The 22529-nt window shown below is 43.1% G+C and overlaps 3 protein-coding genes and 2 pseudogenes across 3 annotated transcripts; all 5 read left to right on the forward strand.

Moving 5' to 3' along the window:
- Positions 1-3207: 3207 nt before the first annotated feature.
- Positions 3208-5216, forward strand: LOC116802673 (luciferin 4-monooxygenase-like). The gene is made up of 2 exons (XM_032727040.1): positions 3208-3900; positions 4080-5216. The coding sequence occupies exons 1-2, from the start codon at positions 3233-3235 to the stop codon at positions 5038-5040; spliced, it is 1629 nt and encodes a 542-aa protein (XP_032582931.1). The 5' UTR covers positions 3208-3232; the 3' UTR covers positions 5041-5216.
- A 240-nt stretch (positions 5217-5456) lies between these two features.
- On the forward strand, positions 5457-7524 carry LOC116802675 (annotated as a pseudogene).
- A 386-nt stretch (positions 7525-7910) lies between these two features.
- On the forward strand, positions 7911-10288 carry LOC6619043 (luciferin 4-monooxygenase). The gene is made up of 5 exons (XM_032727041.1): positions 7911-8066; positions 8123-8517; positions 8579-8695; positions 8748-8956; positions 9309-10288. Exons 1-5 carry the CDS (start codon positions 7926-7928, stop codon positions 10058-10060), a joined length of 1614 nt encoding a protein of 537 aa, XP_032582932.1. The 5' UTR covers positions 7911-7925; the 3' UTR covers positions 10061-10288.
- A 106-nt stretch (positions 10289-10394) lies between these two features.
- Positions 10395-12545, forward strand: LOC116802674 (annotated as a pseudogene).
- Positions 12546-12833: 288 nt separating this feature from the next.
- On the forward strand, positions 12834-14852 carry LOC6607851 (4-coumarate--CoA ligase 3). The gene is given in 5 exon segments (XM_002032565.2): positions 12834-13086; positions 13142-13475; positions 13478-13535; positions 13597-13713; positions 13767-14852. Coding segments are annotated over 5 exon segments (1617 nt in total). The 5' UTR covers positions 12834-12945; the 3' UTR covers positions 14734-14852.
- Positions 14853-22529: the final 7677 nt, after the last annotated feature.

The raw sequence follows: 22529 nt of genomic DNA on the forward strand, positions 1-22529 counted from the left end.
ATAATACGTAGTAGAAAATAAAAATTAATAAAATAAATAAAAATATGAAAACAGTTCCTTGCAAAAGTCATATCGTCAGGCACGAAGTGCGGACACAAGCACTCAACCAAAGACACTAGAATAACAAGATGCGTAACGGCCATACAAATTTTTGGCACGCGATTTTTTGGCCGTGGCTCTAGAGGTGGCTCCAGGCTCTCTTGAGTTTTTGTTCGAGAGAGAAAGAGCGGAGAGCGCTACAGCAAACAGCTCTTTTCTACGCATACAGTGATAGCATACAACTGTATGTGTGCACACGTATGCTCATGTATTGTAAATTTGACAAAATATGCCCTTCACCTTAGAAGTTCGTTGACTGTAAATCTATATTATTTTTTATCAATTGGCACCATGCGAAAAATTCTTGTTTTGCATTGCCTCAACGTTATTATTATTTAAATAAAGCTTAGAAATAGTAATAGACGAATCTATGTACATCACAAAATAAATTTCGAAAATGACTTTATATTAGAATACTTGTCATTAGGGTATTCAGCTTGCGGCGTGAGAAAAATTAATAAGGCAATGATTGTTGAGTGCTTGTGTCCGCACTTCGTGCCTGACGATATGACTTTTGCAACGAACTGTTTTCATATTTTTATTTATTTTATTAATTTTTATTTTCTACTACGTATTATTATTTTTTATGAAATTTTATTATGAAATATTATTATTTTTATTATTTATTAATAAAATTATTATTTTTATTATTTATTAATAAAATTAATATTTTTTTATGAAATTGATGATGTTATGTTGCCAATAGAGTTCGATTCGATAATATATCAGCCTTTCATTGAAAAAAAGAAATACAGCAACAAGAATACTCTGTATCATTTTCCAAAATTCTGCAAGACAATGAGAGGTACTTTGACCAAAATATAGATAACTTTTTGTGCAATGATGTACCCATTGAACTAACTTCTAGTAGATATTTTGTTGGATATATTGCTAAAGGATCCAGTTGCGATAAATGCAGATCGGTAATTTTAAAAGAAACCGAGCATTTAACAGCTCCATCAGAGCTTTTCATACATGAGAAAAACTACTCAATAGACTCGGACTTCGGGAAATTAAAGGCACCATCTGATTTATTTTTTAATATTTGCAAAATACACATTAAAGTTTTCGAAAATATTTTTAAAAATAATAAAAAACAAATGTGTATAAAAAAATTTATTGTTGAGCAATGCATTAAGTGCACAAATGAAAGTAGTGCCTTCTCATTATGGTTTTATGAAAATAATGAATGTTATGCACATAGAACAGATTTGTTAAACAAACTTATAAAAGTTTTGCTTTTTAATCATTGCAAGTGGACTGTGATAGCTGATAAACAAAAAAAGCAAGCTAAGCTCAGCATTCTATCTCATAAATAAAAAAATTTATATTTAAATAATTGGCGACTGAAAACTGGACGCAAAATATAAAAAAAAAAAACAATAGTTAGAAAAATAACTTAATTGGGGAACATGGAAATGTTTTAATGTTATACATTAAAATATTTCAAGACGACTCGAAGGACCCCATTACAATTCTAATGGCCTCCCCGTGGTGTTCCCTGGGTACCGAATATTACATATATTACAAATAATTAATTAATATAACATAATATAAATAAAATAAGAATAAAATATAAATATGTAAACGGTAGCTAATTCGACCGGCGATTTTAACAAACGAATATAAAAAACTATAAAATTATAATAGTCAGGGAATTTTTATTTTATTTCATCATATTGCTACGAAATTGGCCACAACTCCAAATATGTAAATTCGTTTCTTCGATCAGAATTGATTTTGGCCCGAAAATCGTCTTCTAGCACAACACGCACACATATACGCGTTCTCGTCTCTTGTTTTTACTCACACAAGCAAGCAAATTCTATTTTTAGATTTCTTATGCTCTCAGCGTGAGCGAGCGGAAAGAGAGCAAATTTGGCCTTCACCAAAAAAGTGGCTGCATAGTGCCAAACGAATGTATGGCCGTTACGCATCTTGTTATTCTAGTGTCTTTGGTGAAGGGCATATTTTGTAAAATTTACAATGCATGAGCACACGTATGCACACATACAGTTGTCTGCTATCACTGTATGCGTAGAAAAGAGCTGTTTGCTGTAGCGCTCTCCGCTCTTTCTCTCTCGAACAAAAACTCAAGAGAGCCTGGAGCCACCTCTAGAGCCACGGCCAAAAAATCGCGTGCCAAAAATTTGTATGGCCGTTACGCATCTTGTTATTCTAGTGTCTTTGGTATAACTTTGTTGAAAGTGGAAGCTTTACCTATGGAAAAGCCTAAAAGGATCAAAATTATGGCAAACTTTTTATAGTAAGCCCAACGGCTTTATGGCACATTAAAAACGGGATTCAGCGAATGTAAAATATAAAGTCGGCTCCTAATTAAGTCTTGTTTAGAAACTTTTTCCTTGATAAACTTTTTCCTTTCTCGGCAAATATTTAAAAAAAAAATTTCTTAAATATCGATGTTAAGAAAGCCATATAAATTAAAACTATTAGTTAGAATTTAATTGATTTGCTTAGGTTTATGAGATGCCATAAAAATGTCGAATATATAAATACGTACATAACATGTCAAGTGGAATCTACTTGTAGATACACTTACATGCAATAACAAGTCATGTAGATACATTTAGATGTAGATAACATGTCATGTTTAACATGTCATGTTAACATTTATACATAGTTCTGAAAACACGCGAGTAGGTGGCGCATCACCGAAAATTTACCATCCGTTGATAAACTTAGATCAAAGTATTTTAAACATACTCTGAAAATAAAATAGTTATTATTATTAAAATATATATTATTAAAATAAATATACATTTTTTTTCAAAATTAGTGGTGCTAGTGTACGCCAGAGTTTTGAACAGAAACGATTCTTAGCACTTAAAATTAAATTCGAATACTTATCCCATTTATATGTGTTGATCTTAAAAGACATTTTACTTAATAACAAATAACGGCTGTCGAGACCTAAGTATGATAATCATCCTATTCGCCAAACGGGTTTCATCGCTGATGTCGTGTCAAGAGAACAGCTTGGCAATCAATAGGTAAAATTAAATATCCGGAAACTTTAACTGCTAAATTGCCGGCTAATTTTTCCAATTTCGTTGACCTTTAAATAGACCTGGCAGGCGAGTATGCAGCAGTCATAAAACGAGCGTGCATCACGATGTTGGACCTCAATGGCAATCCAGCGACCAGCTATGATCCCGTTCAGAAGGTCTGGAGTGGCTGCAGCCTGCACAGTCTCTACAACGAGGAGCTGACCGTGGGCCAGATAATCTTCCGGCAGCTGCAGCGGCAACCTCAAAGGATATTTCAGATCTCGCACACGGATAATACCCGGTTAACGCGTTTCCAGATGCTCCAAAATGCCGCCAAGATTGGTTGCTATCTCCGGGATCAGGGTTTTAAGAAGGAGACGGATTTGGTGGGACTTATGGCACGCAACTCCACGCATGTGGGTGCCTTGGCCTACGGTTGCTTGTTCAACGGAACTCCGTTTCACGCCGTCAACCCCAATCTGGAACACAAAACAATCGCCAGTCTCTACAAGATCACCAGGCCACGCATCCTGTGCTGTGACACTACGGACTACGAAAAGGTTAAGGACATAGGAGCCTCGCTGGGAGCTCTGATCATCACCGTTAACGGAAAGCTACCGGGTGTATTAAGTGTGGCGGATCTGTTGCAGAATCCCCTTCCCGATGACTATGAGCCCGCCCAGTTTCAGCGAGGCGTCGATCGCACCATGGCCATCCTCTGCTCTTCGGGCACCACCGGAACTCCCAAGGCGGTTACCCTCTCAAACAGTCGAAAGCTATTCGAAATGCACAGGTAGATTTAAAATTTCTTAAAATGTTTTTACAAAGCTTTTATTACAAATTGGTGTCCCCATTCCTTATTAGTTCTTTGGATATCACCACCAAGGTTGGAACTAACTGAACTACTAAGCTCCACCATCTTTACTAGTCCTGATAATCGCATATAAATAACTGCTCTGTCTTACATTACAGCTATCTGGGATCCGATGATGTTCAATATGCTCCCAGCACTTTGGATTGGCTAACAGGACTCAGTACACTGGTCACAGCTGCAGTATTTGGCACAGTTCGCCTGATTTCCAGTGAAATGTTTAGTACGGCACACTTCCTGGACATTTGTGAGCAGCACGAAGTCTCCTGGACCATCATGGCCAATTCCCATGTGGCCATGTTGGCCAATTGCCCAAAAACCAGTGCTCAAAAACTGAGAAGCCTCAAGCATCTGCTCTTTGCTGGAGGTCATTGTTTGGTGGCAACCTTAAAGAAGATGCAGTCCTTCCTGCACGGATCGGGTATCCTAAGAAATGCCTATGGCTTGACCGAGGTGGGAACAATGGTTTCCTATAACTACGACACCCAATCCAAGCCCACATCTGTGGGCCGCCTAATGGCAAACATTCGAGTGAAAATTGTTGACTCCTCGGGGGAGTTGCAAGGTCCTAAAGGATTGGGTGAGATCCTCTGTCACAATGGGCAACCCTGGAGCGGTTATGTGGGAAATCCCCAAGCCACCGCCGAGATGAGAGATTCAGCGGGGTGGTACCATACTGGAGACGTTGGATACTTCGATGAGGATCACCACCTGCACATCGTGGAGCGCAAGAAGGACATGCTCAAATACCTGGGCATGATGTACTATCCCCACGAAGTGGAGGAAGTAATCGGCCAGATGCCAGACGTGGCAGAGGTTTGTGTTTTTGGGATCTTTCGGGAGACGGAAGGCGATGCCGCCGCTGCATCTGTAGTCCTGCGATCCGGCAGCAAACTAGATCCCAAGCACGTGGAGCAGTATGTGCGGAAAAACGTATCCGTGCAGTTTAAGCATCTCCACGGCGGCGTTCAGTTTGTTCCACAGCTGGCGAAGAGCGCCAACGGAAAGGTCAATCGACAGGCCGTGAAGGCGGCCTACTTGAGAGATGCTACCCAGTCCTAAGTTCAATTTATAATCACAATCAACAATTAGTAAGCAAAACCCATGATGAAGCAACCTTGGACTTCCTTAGCACATTAGAATGTAGAAACCTACTATTAAACGTTAATTACCTACCTACTATTATATAACGTTAATTATTAAATTAACGTTATATAATTTAAGTAGAAGGTTTAATTACGTTAATAGTTATTATATGAGATAATAAAACAAATACGTTTTTGAGGCAGAGCGGCGTTTCTCCAACTTCTAATCGATATGTCAATGTTAGCTGCAATTGCATTGTATGCACATTATACAAGCAGTGCACATCATTCTTAATAACAAAAATCTGCTGAGTCACCGCGCTAACAAATGTTGGGGTCTATCGCCAATTACACGACGAGAAACTACTGTTTTGTTATGGAGATTGCTGCACTTGCTCGACTACTTTGATCTCATGTGCTGCTGTAATCGCGTGTCGGTGTAATCAGTATAAACCTACCCATACGCCCCGAAAGTTATCTAAACCGAATAGATCGCTCGACGCTATAAAAAGAGAACAGACACTGCTGTTTGAACTCAGTCCAGAATTTACACCTAATACAGACGGCACACGGATTGGAACTACTCAGAATGCCGTACAGGCCAGCAAGCTATTACGATGCTGATCGCAAGATCTGGAGCGGAGACCAATTGGAATACTACTTTGACCCACATCTGTCCATCGGAGAGATTATATTCAACGAGATGCGGAGGCATCCACAGCTCATCGCTCAGGTTAATGCCAAAGATACTGTTAAGGACTGCACATGGATAACAGAAACTCACCTTTCAGATCTCGGCCACGGAGAACACGATATTGACCAGGGCGGAACTCCAGGCCAATGCAATGCACATTGCCAGCTATATGCGATCTTTGGGCCTCCTTCAAATGGATATAGTGGGCATTATAGCGAGGAATACCACCCACATTTCAGCAGTGGCCTATGCCTGCTTCTTCAACGGCATTGCCTTTCACTCGCTTAACATCTCATATGAACAAAGTACAATCGAAAAGCTATTTAGCATCACCAAGCCAAATATCATTTTTTGTGATGGCGATGAGTTTGAAAAGGTCCGATCTGCCACGGCACAACTGAATGTAAAGATAATCACCATGCGTAATCATCCGTCGGGTTCTATAAGGATCGATGAAGTCCTGGCAACTCCCATTGAAAAAAACTTCCAGCCAGTACGACTGGAACGGGGCAACGACCAGACTCTGGCCATTCTCTGTTCCTCAGGCACAACGGGCATTCCAAAGGCAGTGACAATAACCAACAGCCGACAGATCTTTAATTCCAGCCAGTGAGTAAGGTGCTTCGAATATTTGATCCATAAATAATCTATCTTCTCCTAGTTCCTTAACCACCAACGATGTTCAGTACAGCCATAGTACTCTCGACTGGATTACGGGTCTGCTTACCACTGTAACATCCGGGGTATTCAGCACCAAACGTATTATAGCAGATAATATCTTCGATCCGGAATTTTTCATGCGACTCGTAGAAGAGCATCAGATCACGTGGATAATTCAAGCTCCTTCCCACATGGCTATGATGGTCAACTCTCCCTCGTTCTCCACCGCCGACCTGTCGAGCTTGAGGTACTACCTTTTTGGGGGTCACGGTCTTCGGTAGAGACACAGCATCGGATCAGGAGTCGCCTGAGCAAGGATTGTCTACACTTTGCGTACGGCTTTACAGAACTGGGCAGCATGGCCGCCTTGAACTTGCACTTCGATGAGAAGCCGAACTCGGTGGGTCGTTTGGTGGCGGGACTTAAGCTTAAAGTGATTTGTGAAATGGGTGAATCCCTTGAGCCCGATGAGGTGGGTGAGCTGTGCCTCTGGAATGGTCAATACTGGGCCGGATACTATGGCAATCCGGAGGAAACACACAAGATGAGAGACCACCATAACTGGTTCCACACAGGGGACCTGGGATACGTGGATGACGATGGCTTCATATACATTGTGGAGCGCAAGAAGGACATGCTTAAGTTCCAGAACATCATGTACTATCCCAACGAAATCGAGAGAGTCATCTCAAAGATGCCAGACGTCGTCGAAGTCTGTGTATTCGGGGTGTGGAATGAGATCAACGGTGATGAGGCCACCGCGGCTGTGGTCAAGAAGCGGGGGAGTACTCTCACGGCCCAGGACATTGTGGACTATGTAGCCACCCATATCGATGCCAAGTACAAGCAGTTGAACGGAGGTGCCATCATCGTGGAGGATCTGGTGCGCAGTCCCAATGGCAAAACCAACCGCATGGCAAACAAAGCATTTTTCTTGGAGGCCAAAAGTTCAGCAAAATAAAATAATGACGAGCTTACAATATTCCAAAACTGAAATATAGCTAGAAAGGCCAAACATTTATTGGTAAATGTATAGATATAATATTTTTGATTTTTGTAGATTGCAACTTACGAACCAATAATTAAACTTAAGGGTTTCAATAAGAATTGCAGATTGTTTGATTAGATTGTGTAATTAATTGACTTAATTCCATTCATACATTTATTTTATATGCTTATCTAAGACATGGATAAATGATAAGTGGGCCATGAGAAGCGCATTCGCCTGGTCAAGGTCTTTTCTTTTATCTGACTATCACTCACTCAATTCGCGTTAGCCATTTCAAAATGAGTTCGACTTTGTCTTATCTAGCTGGAAACGCCTTTCAGCGAGCTTTTTTAGCTTCGGTGATTGGAAGCGATAAGATTGGAAGCCACGGACGGCAAATGCCCGGAACTTGTCGGTCGGTCGCCAGTTGCTGGAGAACCGTTATTCGATCCGGACCCGGATTCACGCCCGGACAAAAAACCGTTTGTTGATACCCGGGCTAGGCTTATCAGTCACCGCAATGGATCGCTCGACCACGCAATTCGATAAATACACCAAAATTTGGAGTGGACCAAGGCCAGCCAGTTTCTTCGATGTGGACTGTTCGATTGGTAAAATTCTTTTTGCCTTTATGCGGAATCATCCGAACAGCATATGTCAGGTGGATAAATTCCTTAATCAATATATTGTATTGTATATTAAATTATTCCCCCGTAGATTTCCGATACGGAAGGCACAGCCCTAACCAATGGCGAAGCTATCACCTTTGCCATTCGCATTGCCCAGCAACTGAAGGCTATGGGTCTGAAACAGGATGATGTGGTGGGCATCATGGGGACCAACACTACCTACCTCATGCCAGTGTTATTGGGATGTCTGCTGAATGGAACACCCTTCCATGCGGTTAGTCCCTGGCAAGACGAGGGTACCATAAAGCATCTGTTCTCCATCACCAGGCCAAAGCTAATCTTCTGCGACGGAAAATGCTTCCAGCGACTGAGCATCATAGCCAGGATACTTAAGAGCCATGTCTACACGCTCAAGGATCATCGACTGGGCATGCCGCGAGTCGAGGATTTGCTGGAGCCAACTAGAGCTGAGCTGTACTATGTGTAGGTTCTGCTTTTATGCTTTTTAGCAACTGTCCTAATATTCCTGATTCGCATCCTATAGACCCGAAACACTTCTACTGGGAGGTGATCATACAGTCGCTATTCTCTGCACTTCGGGAACTACTGGTCCTCCAAAGGCCGTTTGCATAAGCAACTCAGCGTGTCTTTTTGATTTCGGGTAAGAAATATGATTTAAAAGAAACCCATTCATAATATTCATTCTATTCCAGCTTTGTCACAGGCCAGGATGTGCTGCTCTCCTTCAGCACCATCGACTGGTCAGCGGGTATGTTCAACATGCTCTTCAGTTGCTGCCATGGCTCTACACGGATAATCCCGGACCGGCCATATACGCCGGAATATATGATCCAGCTGGTGGAGAAGTACAAGGTGACCTTGTTGACAGTGGTGCCGCAGCAGGTGGCCTCCCTGTTGAAGATTTACAATATCTTAAAATGATTTTAGAAATCTTGTATTACAAATTGGTATCACCAGGTTGGACCTAACTGAACTACTAAACTCCACCATCTTTACTAGTCCTGATAATCGCATATAAATAACTGCTCTGTCTTACATTACAGCTATCTGGGATCCGATGATGTTCAATATGCTCCCAGCACTTTGGATTGGCTAACAGGACTCAGTACACTGGTCACAGCTGCAGTATTTGGCACAGTTCGCCTGATTTCCAGTGAAATGTTTAGTACGGCACACTTCCTGGACATTTGTGAGCAGCACGAAGTCTCCTGGAACATTCATGGCCAATTCCCATGTGGCCATGTTGGCCAATTGCCCAAAAACCAGTGCTCAAAAACTGAGAAGCATCAAGCATCTGCTCTTTGCTGGAGGTCATTGTTTGGTGGCAACCTTAAAGAAGATGCAGTCCTTCCTGCACGGATCGGGTATCCTAAGAAATGCCTATGGCTTGACCGAGGTGGGAACAATGGTTTCCTATAACTACGACACCCAATCCAAGCCCACATCTGTGGGCCGCCTAATGGCAAACATTCGAGTGAAAATTGTTGACTCCTCGGGGGAGTTGCAAGGTCCTAAAGGATTGGGTGAGATCCTCTGTCACAATGGGCAACCCTGGAGCGGTTATGTGGGAAATCCCCAAGCCACCGCCGAGATGAGAGATTCAGCGGGGTGGTACCATACTGGAGACGTTGGATACTTCGATGAGGATCACCACCTGCACATCGTGGAGCGCAAGAAGGACATGCTCAAATACCTGGGCATGATGTACTATCCCCACGAAGTGGAGGAAGTAATCGGCCAGATGCCAGACGTGGCAGAGGTTTGTGTTTTTGGGATCTTTCGGGAGACGGAAGGCGATGCCGCCGCTGCATCTGTAGTCCTGCGATCCGGCAGCAAACTAGATCCCAAGCACGTGGAGCAGTATGTGCGGAAAAACGTATCCGTGCAGTTTAAGCATCTCCACGGCGGCGTTCAGTTTGTTCCACAGCTGGCGAAGAGCGCCAACGGAAAGGTCAATCGACAGGCCGTGAAGGCGGCCTACTTGAGAGATGCTACCCAGTCCTAAGTTCAATTTATAATCACAATCAACAATTAGTAAGCAAAACCCATGATGAAGCAACCTTGGACTTCCTTAGCACATTAGAATGTAGAAACCTACTATTAAACGTTAATTACCTACCTACTATTATATAACGTTAATTATTAAATTAACGTTATATAATTTAAGTAGAAGGTTTAATTACGTTAATAGTTATTATATGAGATAATAAAACAAATACGTTTTTGAGGCAGAGCGGCGTTTCTCCAACTTCTAATCGATATGTCAATGTTAGCTGCAATTGCATTGTATGCACATTATACAAGCAGTGCACATCATTCTTAATAACAAAAATCTGCTGAGTCACCGCGCTAACAAATGTTGGGGGTCTATCGCCAATTACACGACGAGAAACTACTGTTTTGTTATGGAGATTGCTGCACTTGCTCGACTACTTTGATCTCATGTGCTGCTGTAATCGCGTGTCGGTGTAATCAGTATAAACCTACCCATACGCCCCGAAAGTTATCTAAACCGAATAGATCGCTCGACGCTATAAAAAGAGAACAGACACTGCTGTTTGAACTCAGTCCAGAATTTACACCTAATACAGACGGCACACGGATTGGAACTACTCAGAATGCCGTACAGGCCAGCAAGCTATTACGATGCTGATCGCAAGATCTGGAGCGGAGACCAATTGGAATGCTACTTTGACCCACATCTGTCCATCGGAGAGATTATATTCAACGAGATGCGGAGGCATCCACAGCTCATCGCTCAGGTTAATGCCAAAGATACTGTTAAGGACTGCACATGGATAACAGAAACTCACCTTTCAGATCTCGGCCACGGAGAACACGATATTGACCAGGGCGGAACTCCAGGCCAATGCAATGCACATTGCCAGCTATATGCGATCTTTGGGCCTCCTTCAAATGGATATAGTGGGCATTATAGCGAGGAATACCACCCACATTTCAGCAGTGGCCTATGCCTGCTTCTTCAACGGCATTGCCTTTCACTCGCTTAACATCTCATATGAACAAAGTACAATCGAAAAGCTATTTAGCATCACCAAGCCAAATATCATTTTTTGTGATGGCGATGAGTTTGAAAAGGTCCGATCTGCCACGGCACAACTGAATGTAAAGATAATCACCATGCGTAATCATCCGTCGGGTTCTATAAGGATCGATGAAGTCCTGGCAACTCCCATTGAAAAAAACTTCCAGCCAGTACGACTGGAACGGGGCAACGACCAGACTCTGGCCATTCTCTGTTCCTCAGGCACAACGGGCATTCCAAAGGCAGTAACAATAACCAACAGCCGACAGATCTTTAATTCCAGCCAGTGAGTAAGGTGCTTCGAATATTTGATCCATAAATAATCTATCTTCTCCTAGTTCCTTAACCACCAACGATGTTCAGTACAGCCATAGTACTCTCGACTGGATTACGGGTCTGCTTACCACTGTAACATCCGGGGTATTCAGCACCAAACGTATTATAGCAGATAATATCTTCGATCCGGAATTTTTCATGCGACTCGTAGAAGAGCATCAGATCACGTGGATAATTCAAGCTCCTTCCCACATGGCTATGATGGTCAACTCTCCTCGTTCTCCACCGCCGACCTGTCGAGCTTGAGGTACTACCTTTTTGGGGGGTCACGGTCTTCGGTAGAGACACAGCATCGGATCAGGAGTCGCCTGAGCAAGGATTGTCTACACTTTGCGTACGGCTTTACAGAACTGGGCAGCATGGCCGCCTTGAACTTGCACTTCGATGAGAAGCCGAACTCGGTGGGTCGTTTGGTGGCGGGACTTAAGCTTAAAGTGATTTGTGAAATGGGTGAATCCCTTGAGCCCGATGAGGTGGGTGAGCTGTGCCTCTGGAATGGTCAATACTGGGCCGGATACTATGGCAATCCGGAGGAAACACACAAGATGAGAGACCACCATAACTGGTTCCACACAGGGGACCTGGGATACGTGGATGACGATGGCTTCATATACATTGTGGAGCGCAAGAAGGACATGCTTAAGTTCCAGAACATCATGTACTATCCCAACGAAATCGAGAGAGTCATCTCAAAGATGCCAGACGTCGTCGAAGTCTGTGTATTCGGGGTGTGGAATGAGATCAACGGTGATGAGGCCACCGCGGCTGTGGTCAAGAAGCGGGGGAGTACTCTCACGGCCCAGGACATTGTGGACTATGTAGCCACCCATATCGATGCCAAGTACAAGCAGTTGAACGGAGGTGCCATCATCGTGGAGGATCTGGTGCGCAGTCCCAATGGCAAAACCAACCGCATGGCAAACAAAGCATTTTTCTTGGAGGCCAAAAGTTCAGCAAAATAAAATAATGACGAGCTTACAATATTCCAAAACTGAAATATAGCTAGAAAGGCCAAACATTTATTGGTAAATGTATAGATATAATATTTTTGATTTTTGTAGATTGCAACTTACGAACCAATAATTAAACTTAAGGGTTTCAATAAGAATTGCAGATTGTTTGATTAGATTGTGTAATTAATTGACTTAATTCCATTCATACATTTATTTTATATGCTTATCTAAGACATGGATAAATGATAAGTGGGCCATGAGAAGCGCATTCGCCTGGTCAAGGTCTTTTCTTTTATCTGACTATCACTCACTCAATTCGCGTTAGCCATTTCAAAATGAGTTCGACTTTGTCTTATCTAGCTGGAAACGCCTTTCAGCGAGCTTTTTTAGCTTCGGTGATTGGAAGCGATAAGATTGGAAGCCACGGACGGCAAATGCCGGAACTTGTCGGTCGGTCGCCAGTTGCTGGAGAACCGTTATTCGATCCGGACCCGGATTCACGCCCGGACAAAAAACCGTTTGTTGATACCCGGGCTAGGCTTATCAGTCACCGCAATGGATCGCTCGACCACGCAATTCGATAAATACACCAAAATTTGGAGTGGACCAAGGCCAGCCAGTTTCTTCGATGTGGACTGTTCGATTGGTAAAATTATTTTTGCCTTTATGCGGAATCATCCGAACAGCATATGTCAGGTGGATAAATTCCTTAATCAATATATTGTATTGTATATTAAATTATTCCCCGTAGATTTCCGATACGGAAGGCACAGCCCTAACCAATGGCGAAGCTATCACCTTTGCCATTCGCATTGCCCAGCAACTGAAGGCTATGGGTCTGAAACAGGATGATGTGGTGGGCATCATGGGGACCAACACTACCTACCTCATGCCAGTGGTATTGGGATGTCTGCTGAATGGAACACCCTTCCATGCGGTTAGTCCCTGGCAAGACGAGGGTACCATAAAGCATCTGTTCTCCATCACCAGGCCAAAGCTAATCTTCTGCGACGGAAAATGCTTCCAGCGACTGAGCATCATAGCCAGGATACTTAAGAGCCATGTCTACACGCTCAAGGATCATCGACTGGCATGCCGCGAGTCGAGGATTTGCTGGAGCCAACTAGAGCTGAGCTGTACTATGTGTAGGTTCTGCTTTTATGCTTTTTAGCAACTGTCCTAATATTCCTGATTCGCATCCTATAGACCCGAAACACTTCTACTGGGAGGTGATCATACAGTCGCTATTCTCTGCACTTCGGGAACTACTGGTCCTCCAAAGGCCGTTTGCATAAGCAACTCAGCGTGCCTCTTTGATTTCGGGTAAGAAATATGATTTAAAAGAAAACCCATTCATAATATTCATTCTATTCCAGCTTTGTTACTGGCCAGGATGTGCTGCTCTCCTTCAGCACCATCGACTGGTCGGCGGGTATGTTCAACATGCTCTTCAGTTGCTGCCATGGCTCTACGCGGATAATCACGGATCGGCCATATACGCCGGAGTATATGATCCAGTTGGTGGAGAAGTACAAGGTGACCTTGTTGACAGTGGTGCCGCAGCAGGTGGCCTCCCTGTTGAAGACGCCCACCCTCAATAAGCAGCGCCTAGCCAGCATACGTTTCGTCAGCGTTGGCGGTGGCTCCTGCTATGTGGCCAATCTTCTGAAGCTGCAGGAGTTCCTGAGCACCGGGCAGATATCCTACGGCTATGCATTGACCGAGTGCGGAGGTGTGGCGGCAAATATGGGCGTGGCGAAGCCATCATCGGTGGGCAGGATTGTGCCCGGAGTGAGGGTTAAGATCTTGGACGAAGCCGGCCGAAGTCTGGGACACGGTGAGACGGGTGAGATCCTGGTGCACAATGGCAAGGTCTGGAATGGCTATTATGCCAATCCCAATGAATCGAAGCGAATGCAGGACTACCAGGGCTGGTTCCACACTGGAGATATGGGCTACTTCGACAACGAAAACTACCTGCATATCGTGGAGCGAAAGGAGGATCTTCTGCGCTTCCATGGCGCCCAGTATTGCCCCCAAGAAATTGAGCAGGTCATCGCTGAGCTGCCGGACGTGATCGAGGCCTGTGTCTTTGGCCTGTGGAACGAGGTGGATGGTGATCCTGCGGCGGCGGCTGTCGTCAAAGTACCTGGCAGTCGTCTCACCGAAATGGATATCGTGGAATATGTGGCCAAGCGCCTGGTGGTCGACCACAAGCAGCTTCACTGCGGCGTCTTCTTTCTGCCCGAGCTGCCAAAAACTGGAAGCGGCAAGGTTCTACGTCAACAGGCACGCGATCAGGCACTGGGTAAAAAATGGGTCGATCACGGCAACGGCCACTAATCTTTTCATAGACATAATTCTGTTAGGCTTAAAAACAATTAGTTATTACCAACGGGTGACTCATCCAGTCAAGACATCAAGAACTGCCGAAAAAAAATAAAACACGCACACAAACATAAGCAGACGACATTTTTTTTACCGATGGCCGACACATTTGGGCTATTCTTTGATATCGACGGCTTATCTCCAGTTGATTAGCGATTGCGTTTGAGGTGCGATAGTTCACCATTCTGTATGTGGTTCAAGGTAATGGCTCACTTGACACTTTTGAAGTTCAGAATTCCTGGGAAAATATACAAAATATAATGACAAATACTTGATCGGTTAGAAACAATTATAGACTAACCTTAGGGCGAGATTAAGTTCACCATGGTACCATGAAATAAATGTAGTGGTAGATACTGATATCCCAGCACACCATCTTTCTGAAATAAAAACGTATTGCAACGAATGTTAATCATTTCAAGGTACTTTTTAATTGCTGCCCAGTTATAAAGCTTTAACCATTTTTGATCAAGTAGATCATCATGCCATTCATATAATGAACTTCGTTAGCGCTTTAATCATCTCAAATTTAGATAAAAGTTCGATACTACTAAGAAGTCATATCAAATTATCACAACCTAATGATCCTCCGAATGCTATTACATTGGACAAAGAGAGATTATACGATCACCTTAGAAGAAACAGCTGAAGACATCAACCCGCCCTCGCAGCGACCTATGAAGTACCTAATGGTGCACATTACAGTTGAACAAACCCTTTAGTTTCAGTGATGGAACGGAATAACATCATTATTTGATTGACAGTCAGGCAAAGTTGCACTTTGTGCGTGATCTTGTCAGCGTTGCAACGGATACTTTTGGCCTTTGCCACACAAAACTAAGTGACATGCCCCTCCGAATGAATTCCGTTCGATGCTTGGATGCACTCCCGAAATAAACTGCAACAATTAAGAGCCACTTAGGACCAGGAATTAATTTGGTTGGGGATCAGTGATAATGATCGCACAATTCCCCTGCTAAGCGGATTGACAGGCCAAGGAGCATCTTCATCATCTGTGCCGCTGTGCCTTCGCCGATGTTTTCAATGTCAAGTTCACGAAATACGATCCCATCCTTGTGCTGCATTTTCGGGGGCATTAGTGCTCATTGATCATGGACCAACTGGCCTGGAGCTCTCGCAAAACCGGCTCAATTATGCAGAAGTGCTCGGCGTGACCAATGGCATTTGCCACGGACTCCGAGGCAGCTTCTCAAAGACGCCTGGCGCCCATCTGATCCGATCTTGGCAGCCATTCTTGACGGCGATTCTAATTGTCATGCAAATACCAATTATCATTTGTCAGTAGCGCCGCTAATATTATTGTGTGCTGGCGCAATTAAATACCTACGCTCTTGATGAGATTGTCTGAATGGTTTCCGATCGGTGATCTGAGATCGCAGAGCTCAGATCACAGTTTCCAGAATCGCAAATCTGCGATCTAATCTGCACGCCGATTAATTCATTAGCAACTGTCGACCAGTTTGTCAGTTACATGGCAATAACTGCTGCCAGCCGCCATTGCAGCGATTAATTGGCGTTATTAATCGTGTTGAAAATGCTGGAGTTGTTTGTGCTTATTTATAATACTAAGCACTAATTTATGTCTCGCGAAGTTACGGCTTGAAGGATTGTTTAATTACCTTTACCATTTGCATATGTCACAGCAAAGTAGCAGCTAATGCCGCTGCTTTTCTCTCACCCCCCCCCGACACCATCTGAAAGGGGATCCAATCCAGCTGCCCAAGATCACCCAACCATGCCCAAGGAAAGTCTTATTAAGTCATCTAATCCAACCTCACATTATGGAAAAGTGCTCGAAAGGCATTATGCTTGAGTAAGTCTAAGGAAATTGGGAAACTTAAAAGAGGGGTTCGATTAACGCATACCTTATGTAAGCTTAAAAACTAAGTTTATTAAACTACTTAGAACTGATAAACTACTGCCCTCTTAATAATACGTTGCAATTCATGCTAAAGACAACACAGAATCGTACATAAAGAACTAGTTTTTTTTCTTTTCAGATAGGTATAGGTACATATCCTATATCTTGTCAATTTTGGTAAACAGATTGTTCTTCGACTACTCATGCCCCTGCTACCCTGTATAATGCAAGGCCATATTAACTTTGACATATTGCCTTCGACATGGCGAGTTGAGAACAGAATTTATGGCGCTTAAATTGCAGTCATGCGCATGAGCGGCAACGACTAACAAGATCAGATGTAGCCCCCGCCTCTGCGATCCTGGTTCGGATCACAGTGGATGGCTAACCTTAACCCCATCCAAGGGGCTGCGGCTTAGAGCGGATGTTTGGTGTCAAAACACAGGCTGGGCGATGCTGGATGCATTTTCCCTGGAATTCTATACCGGACCTGGTCCTGGCCCGTAATTTATGTAAGCGATGTGTTCGCCAGTGAAAACAAGAAGAACGCGGATCGATGATCGTAAAAATAGTCCAAGACCGCTGTGGATGGAGCGCCCCATGTTGTTGATGTTGCTTTTATCAATTTGTGTTAAGTTCGCTTCTAAGCACGAAGCAGGCATAGATCATAAAAAGGCACCCCCCGGCAGCCGATGGATTGTAGGAGATCGAAACGGAAACGGATCGCCTTGGATCCGCTGGAATCGGTGGGGAAATTTACATAATTACCGCTGGCGGTGCTTTGGTGAGAGCCGCCCGAACGTGTCAAAATGAAAATGTTGCATGATTAGCGAGTAAATTACGCCGCTGAGGCATAAATCTATCCCAAGTCAGTCCGCTGTCCCCGGAGATAATCAAATAAATGGGGCGATTAATTAAAGATGAAGATGCAACGCGGACAGCGCAAGGAAGATCAATGCGCCTGTTGATGGCCCGCAGCGGTGTTTTGGGTCTAGGTCCGATCAAATCTGTAGTTCTTGGCCAGCACAGCTGGTTAGGATCGGCTGGGGCCGCCAGCGTGCGAGTTTGTGGACGCCCGTGTGGGAGGTGTGAAGAATGGCTCCGGCCGGCCATCCAAGCCAGCCACTCTAGGAACTTGGCCACATCTTGCCCCTGGCTGGCGGCCGACATGACACATCGTTGTTCGCGTAGCATAACTTGGTCAACAAGCGATGATGTTGATGATCCGGCCAGTTGCTGATGCTGATGATGATGGAGGTGATGGCTCAGCCTGCAGCCAAATGCAGTTGGAACCGCTCACGCACTCAGAGAAACAAAGGGGATTAAAGAAATATAAATATTAAATATATCTTTAGATAACTTATTGCAATTCCACAAATGGCCAAAATATAACTGCTACTATTCTTTCTGATATTTAATTCCTACTAAGGCACTATTCTTATCAATCAGTTCCAAGGGATACCTCTAGATCAACGTACATATGTATAACTCAATGGCGATTTTCTTAAAATCTTCTTTAAATTACGATTTTTATTTTCAATAAAACACTCTTAATCAGGATTAATGGAATGCAGTTATGGTGGTATTGAGAAGATTTCCTTTCCGTGCAATGGAAATGCTGATCTCGGCGATAGATACGCTTCCTTAACACGTCTTCGATTGAACAGCCTTGGGGGCCAAAAGTGGCTGTCGCTGATGTTGTTAAGAGCAAATGTTGTTAGGCGGTTATATGTTCTTCACTTGTTCGCCAGTTGTTGCGTTTTAGCGGTGGTTTCGTATTACCGTTGCCCAGCCGGACAACCCGGTCAAGGTCTCTCCTTCTTCAGGTGCCAAGTGTCTCCAAGAACGAAGCACCAACCACAAGCCGACTTTCATTGAGCAACTGCAGCGAGGCGTCGACGGGTTTGCAAAGCATATAGCATATAGCATACGGCAAATAGCATATTGCATTCCGATTCATCGAATCGAATCGAGTGGAGCGACCACTAGCATTTCCTGTCGCATGCGCCACATAAATTAGTTTTCCATGTTCACTTGTCACTTGTATCGCCATTGGCCAGTTGAACCCGTTTGCCCGGCCATTGCGGGTGTCCATTCCACTTAGAATCCGCGTCCGACCGATTGCCCTTATCAGTCGCAGAGGAGCCCCTGCAAAGCCATTGCCGCATCCCGGCACAATTTACAATCAATTTTGGCAAGGAGCCACCTAATTGCTTTTGCTGTTTATTTATAGACCCGCCGCACGCACCGCATTAATTAATGATATAAACGCTTTCCTTTTTAGAGTTTGACCAAACGAAAGAGTTGATAGTTCATATCGAAAGGAGGCTAACAAAACTCTCTGATGCACCACCTGGTTTCCTACTATGCAGTTTAAGTTAAAGCTCCAAGATTCAAAACAAAACATTCAAAGCACTTTTACTCGCTTATCGGAATGCCCATAAATCAGGGCTTTCTGTCGACAAGTTCTTGCGTTTTCCCGCATAGAAATTATGCAAATCGAACATTGATATATGTGTGATAGTTCCCGAATCGTTAAAGATGATTTCCTTCATGAGGGCAGCAGCTAGGTGTAAAACGCGTTATTCGCCACAATAGCTTCAGGTGTTTCCGTAGTGTAGCGGTTATCACTGTGCTTCACAGCACAAGGTCCCCGGTTCGAACCCGGGCGGGAACAAGTCGAATTCTTTTTTGTTTCCTTTTTTTTTTGCATGCTATTTAATTTCAATGTCAATTGACCACCACCTGCCCTGTTGTGTTATTGAAGTTCATTCGATTCGTTTTCTCCCGACTACATTAATTTTTATATCGTTTTAATGAGGCGGTGCTGGCTTTACGATCAATTCAGGTGTGTTGCATTTATAAACACGCCGACCCTCAGCACGCACCGAATTTCAACTGTTTTACGACCCGCCTGCAATGTCAGCAGCATCCCGGGTATGACTCCTATTCCCAGGCGTTTTTACGACTTCAATTTGTTGCAGCCCTTGCAGAGAACCACCCAAGTCGAAAGGTTGTTGTTCTGGAAATAGGATTGCGTCCCATTAAAGAAAGTGCTGTTATGGCTAAATATGTTGCACCATGGAGTTTTATGACTTTCGTTGACAGAGCGTGTGTTATTATCATTGCTTTGAACTTGCAGCGAAACAAACAGATAGAAGTGGGATGACTTTCCCTTTCGAAGTTTCAGTATTCATATCTTACTTTATAAATTAGTAAATTTGCTATAATATATGATAAGAACATCTTGTCTCTATTTTAATATTTTTTATTAATAATATAATATTATTTAAGAAACTTAGTTTTTCCCAACGCTCTCACATTTTTCATTTAAATCTACTAAAAGCTTATGCTAAAAGCTTTTTCTCAAACATAAAGGGCTTACAGTGGCAAAAGCATTCACTTACATTCTACGACAACATATCCCATCAGGGGATGTAGCTCAGATGGTAGAGCGCTCGCTTAGCATGTGAGAGGTCGCGGGATCGATGCCCCGCATCTCCAGTTGTCTTTTTTTTCACCATTTTTTTTTTTTTTTGTGAACAGGAACATTAGCATAAGCCACTTGGCAGTTTGATGTAAGTGCTCTCCCATCATAGCCGACATTGTGTCAAATTATTTAGTAAATAGAATATCATGCCGGTTACAACTCCATTTCACACGCTTTTCCAAACGACTGTCGAACCGGCTTGTTATGCAATCGCTCAGTGACTTTGGCTCTTTGGCCCGCCTCCTCCGTCTCCATTTCCATTTCCATGTGCACTTCCCGGCAGACGTCGCAGCTAATCCAATTAAGCGTACTCATCATATTCACGCAATGCAGGCCATGAACTAGAAATGCAGCTAAACCGGACTCTGCAGAGGTGGCTCGCGCGGTGACCAACGGGTAAGGCGAAGATTCTGACATTTCCGTCATGTCCGGATGATTGAAATCTGTTTAATTGAATTAAACTTGGGAATGCGTTTTGGTGCCCCCACATACATATGTATAACCCCTTGGATAATCGAAATATTTTCATAAGTTGCTTATTAAAAATACTTATTATTATATGTATAGAAAATAATACAGGTTACCAACTCAAAGAAGGATTTTTAAGGGGAAACTATTTCTATTACATTAATTTATTTCCGGGTATTGGAAGAATTTAAATAGATTTTGTGCGGACTAGCGTATTATCAGCAATGATGTGATTTTTAGATAGAGGCTTAAGTCAAACCTATATTAAATAATAAGCTGTTTAAATATAAAAAAAAATAAGCTATTTCTTATTCTATTAATAAAGGGTCATAAACCGTTAATATGTACCTCATTTCTAAGCGTTTTGTCATATTTACAGTAATGAAAAAATATAGTTGTTTATAAATGTTTTTCATATCAACAACTACTCTATTCCAATGAGATAGTTCCTTTCTTAATCTTTTACATTTTATTTAAACACGTTGCTTAACGTCATTACTCTGAATTATGTAATGGCTTAGACTTTATTCCTTTGAATGATTTCTACCACCTTTACTACAAGTTTTCTTACAATTAAATTTTATTTTTTTTATTTATCGGCTGCATCCCACTCATGATGATAGTTGCTTAATCCCATGTCAGTTAGTTAGTATCGCCGAATTCGTGTGGGCGTTCATTAATAAATCTATCTAATCTGCCACTCGAATTTGTTGCTCACCAATTGCACTCGCAAGCAATGGCATTGGCATTGAGCAGGTGCATTCGATTGGACTGAGAATCGTTTTGGGGCATGCCCACACTAAATTGGACCGCTGTGAATCACCACGGGTGTATTCTCCATACGTCAAGTAGACCCGAAAATCGTAAAGATTTGCCTGCAATCTGCCAAAGTTAAATGTCATTTGGCTGTGCAATTTATGGGAATATGGGAAATATTAATTAAATAATAAAACTAGTCGAAAGCTAGATGCTCTTGCACTAAGTTTTAGTTTAACTCACAGTGTGTAGTTTAACATATAATATATTATATTATATTCAAAAGAATATAATGTTATTTAGTGAATATTTTTTTTTTAATGTTGAACCATATATGAGTAGCAGGACAATATTTCCGTCTAATTGCATGTCTACTTAAGCTTAGACGCTTAGACTGTAATCTTAACTGGTAATAAGGTTGAAAATCCCTGGAAAAACGAGCAATTTAGCTCTTTGGTGGAATACTCCCCAGATAGAAATGATGGCGGTCGTAAGCTGATGACGGCCAAACCGAAACGTAAACAGAAACGACAAGTAATTGTGACATTTAAGCACCCATTTTGAGAAATTTTTATACGTAATTTATGTTCGTTTGCTCTCCCGATTGAACTCTTTTAATCGCGCAACCAATTAACGCTCTCAGACAGCTGACTTAGTATCAGGCTATAGCCGATGGGCTGTCGTGGCCATATGATAATGATAATGGTGATCATCGCCGCAGCAGCTGATAAGCCCGGAAGTGCGTGGAGAGCGTGCGACCAACTTTGGGGCGGCAACGTCGACGTCACACGCTCTTTTATGCTTACGTTTGCTTTACGACCGGGGACTTTACTTTCCTTCCATTTTATGTTGCCAAGAGAACTTGGACACTCGGCTTGTTGGCTTTGGTTTGGATTGGATGGTCTCAGGCCGGTCTCTTTATTTTTCAGATCGGTTTCTCGGGTGGGCGAGCGGTGTTCTTTTCATGCTCTTCCCCCTTAGAATTTTTTTTTAATTTGGATTTCTTTTTTTTGGCTGCTGTGGGGGCTGGTTGTGCCTCGTGTTTCGCCTATTCATGCGAAAAATTCAGCAGCGTTTGAATGAACGCGAATGCGGGAACATGAGCGACCGCGGCAGCAGCAATTTCGCCATTTCAAGGCCTAACGTGACTTGTCT

This window comes from Drosophila sechellia, unplaced genomic scaffold, assembly GCF_004382195.2.
Source record: "Drosophila sechellia strain sech25 unplaced genomic scaffold, ASM438219v1 U_200, whole genome shotgun sequence".
NCBI lineage: Eukaryota > Metazoa > Arthropoda > Insecta > Diptera > Drosophilidae > Drosophila > Drosophila sechellia.

Excerpts from the sequence above, each read along its gene's own strand:
- LOC116802673 (XM_032727040.1), top strand. The coding sequence starts at position 3,233 with ATGTTGGACCTCAATGGCAATCCAGCGACCAGCTATGATCCCGTTCAG. Across the intron at positions 3,901-4,079 it reads AAGCTATTCGAAATGCACAG|CTATCTGGGATCCGATGATG; the intron begins GTAGATTTAAAA and ends CTTACATTACAG.
- LOC6619043 (XM_032727041.1), top strand. The coding sequence starts at position 7,926 with ATGGATCGCTCGACCACGCAATTCGATAAATACACCAAAATTTGGAGT. Across the intron at positions 8,518-8,578 it reads AGAGCTGAGCTGTACTATGT|ACCCGAAACACTTCTACTGG; the intron begins GTAGGTTCTGCT and ends CGCATCCTATAG. Across the intron at positions 8,696-8,747 it reads GCGTGTCTTTTTGATTTCGG|CTTTGTCACAGGCCAGGATG; the intron begins GTAAGAAATATG and ends ATTCTATTCCAG.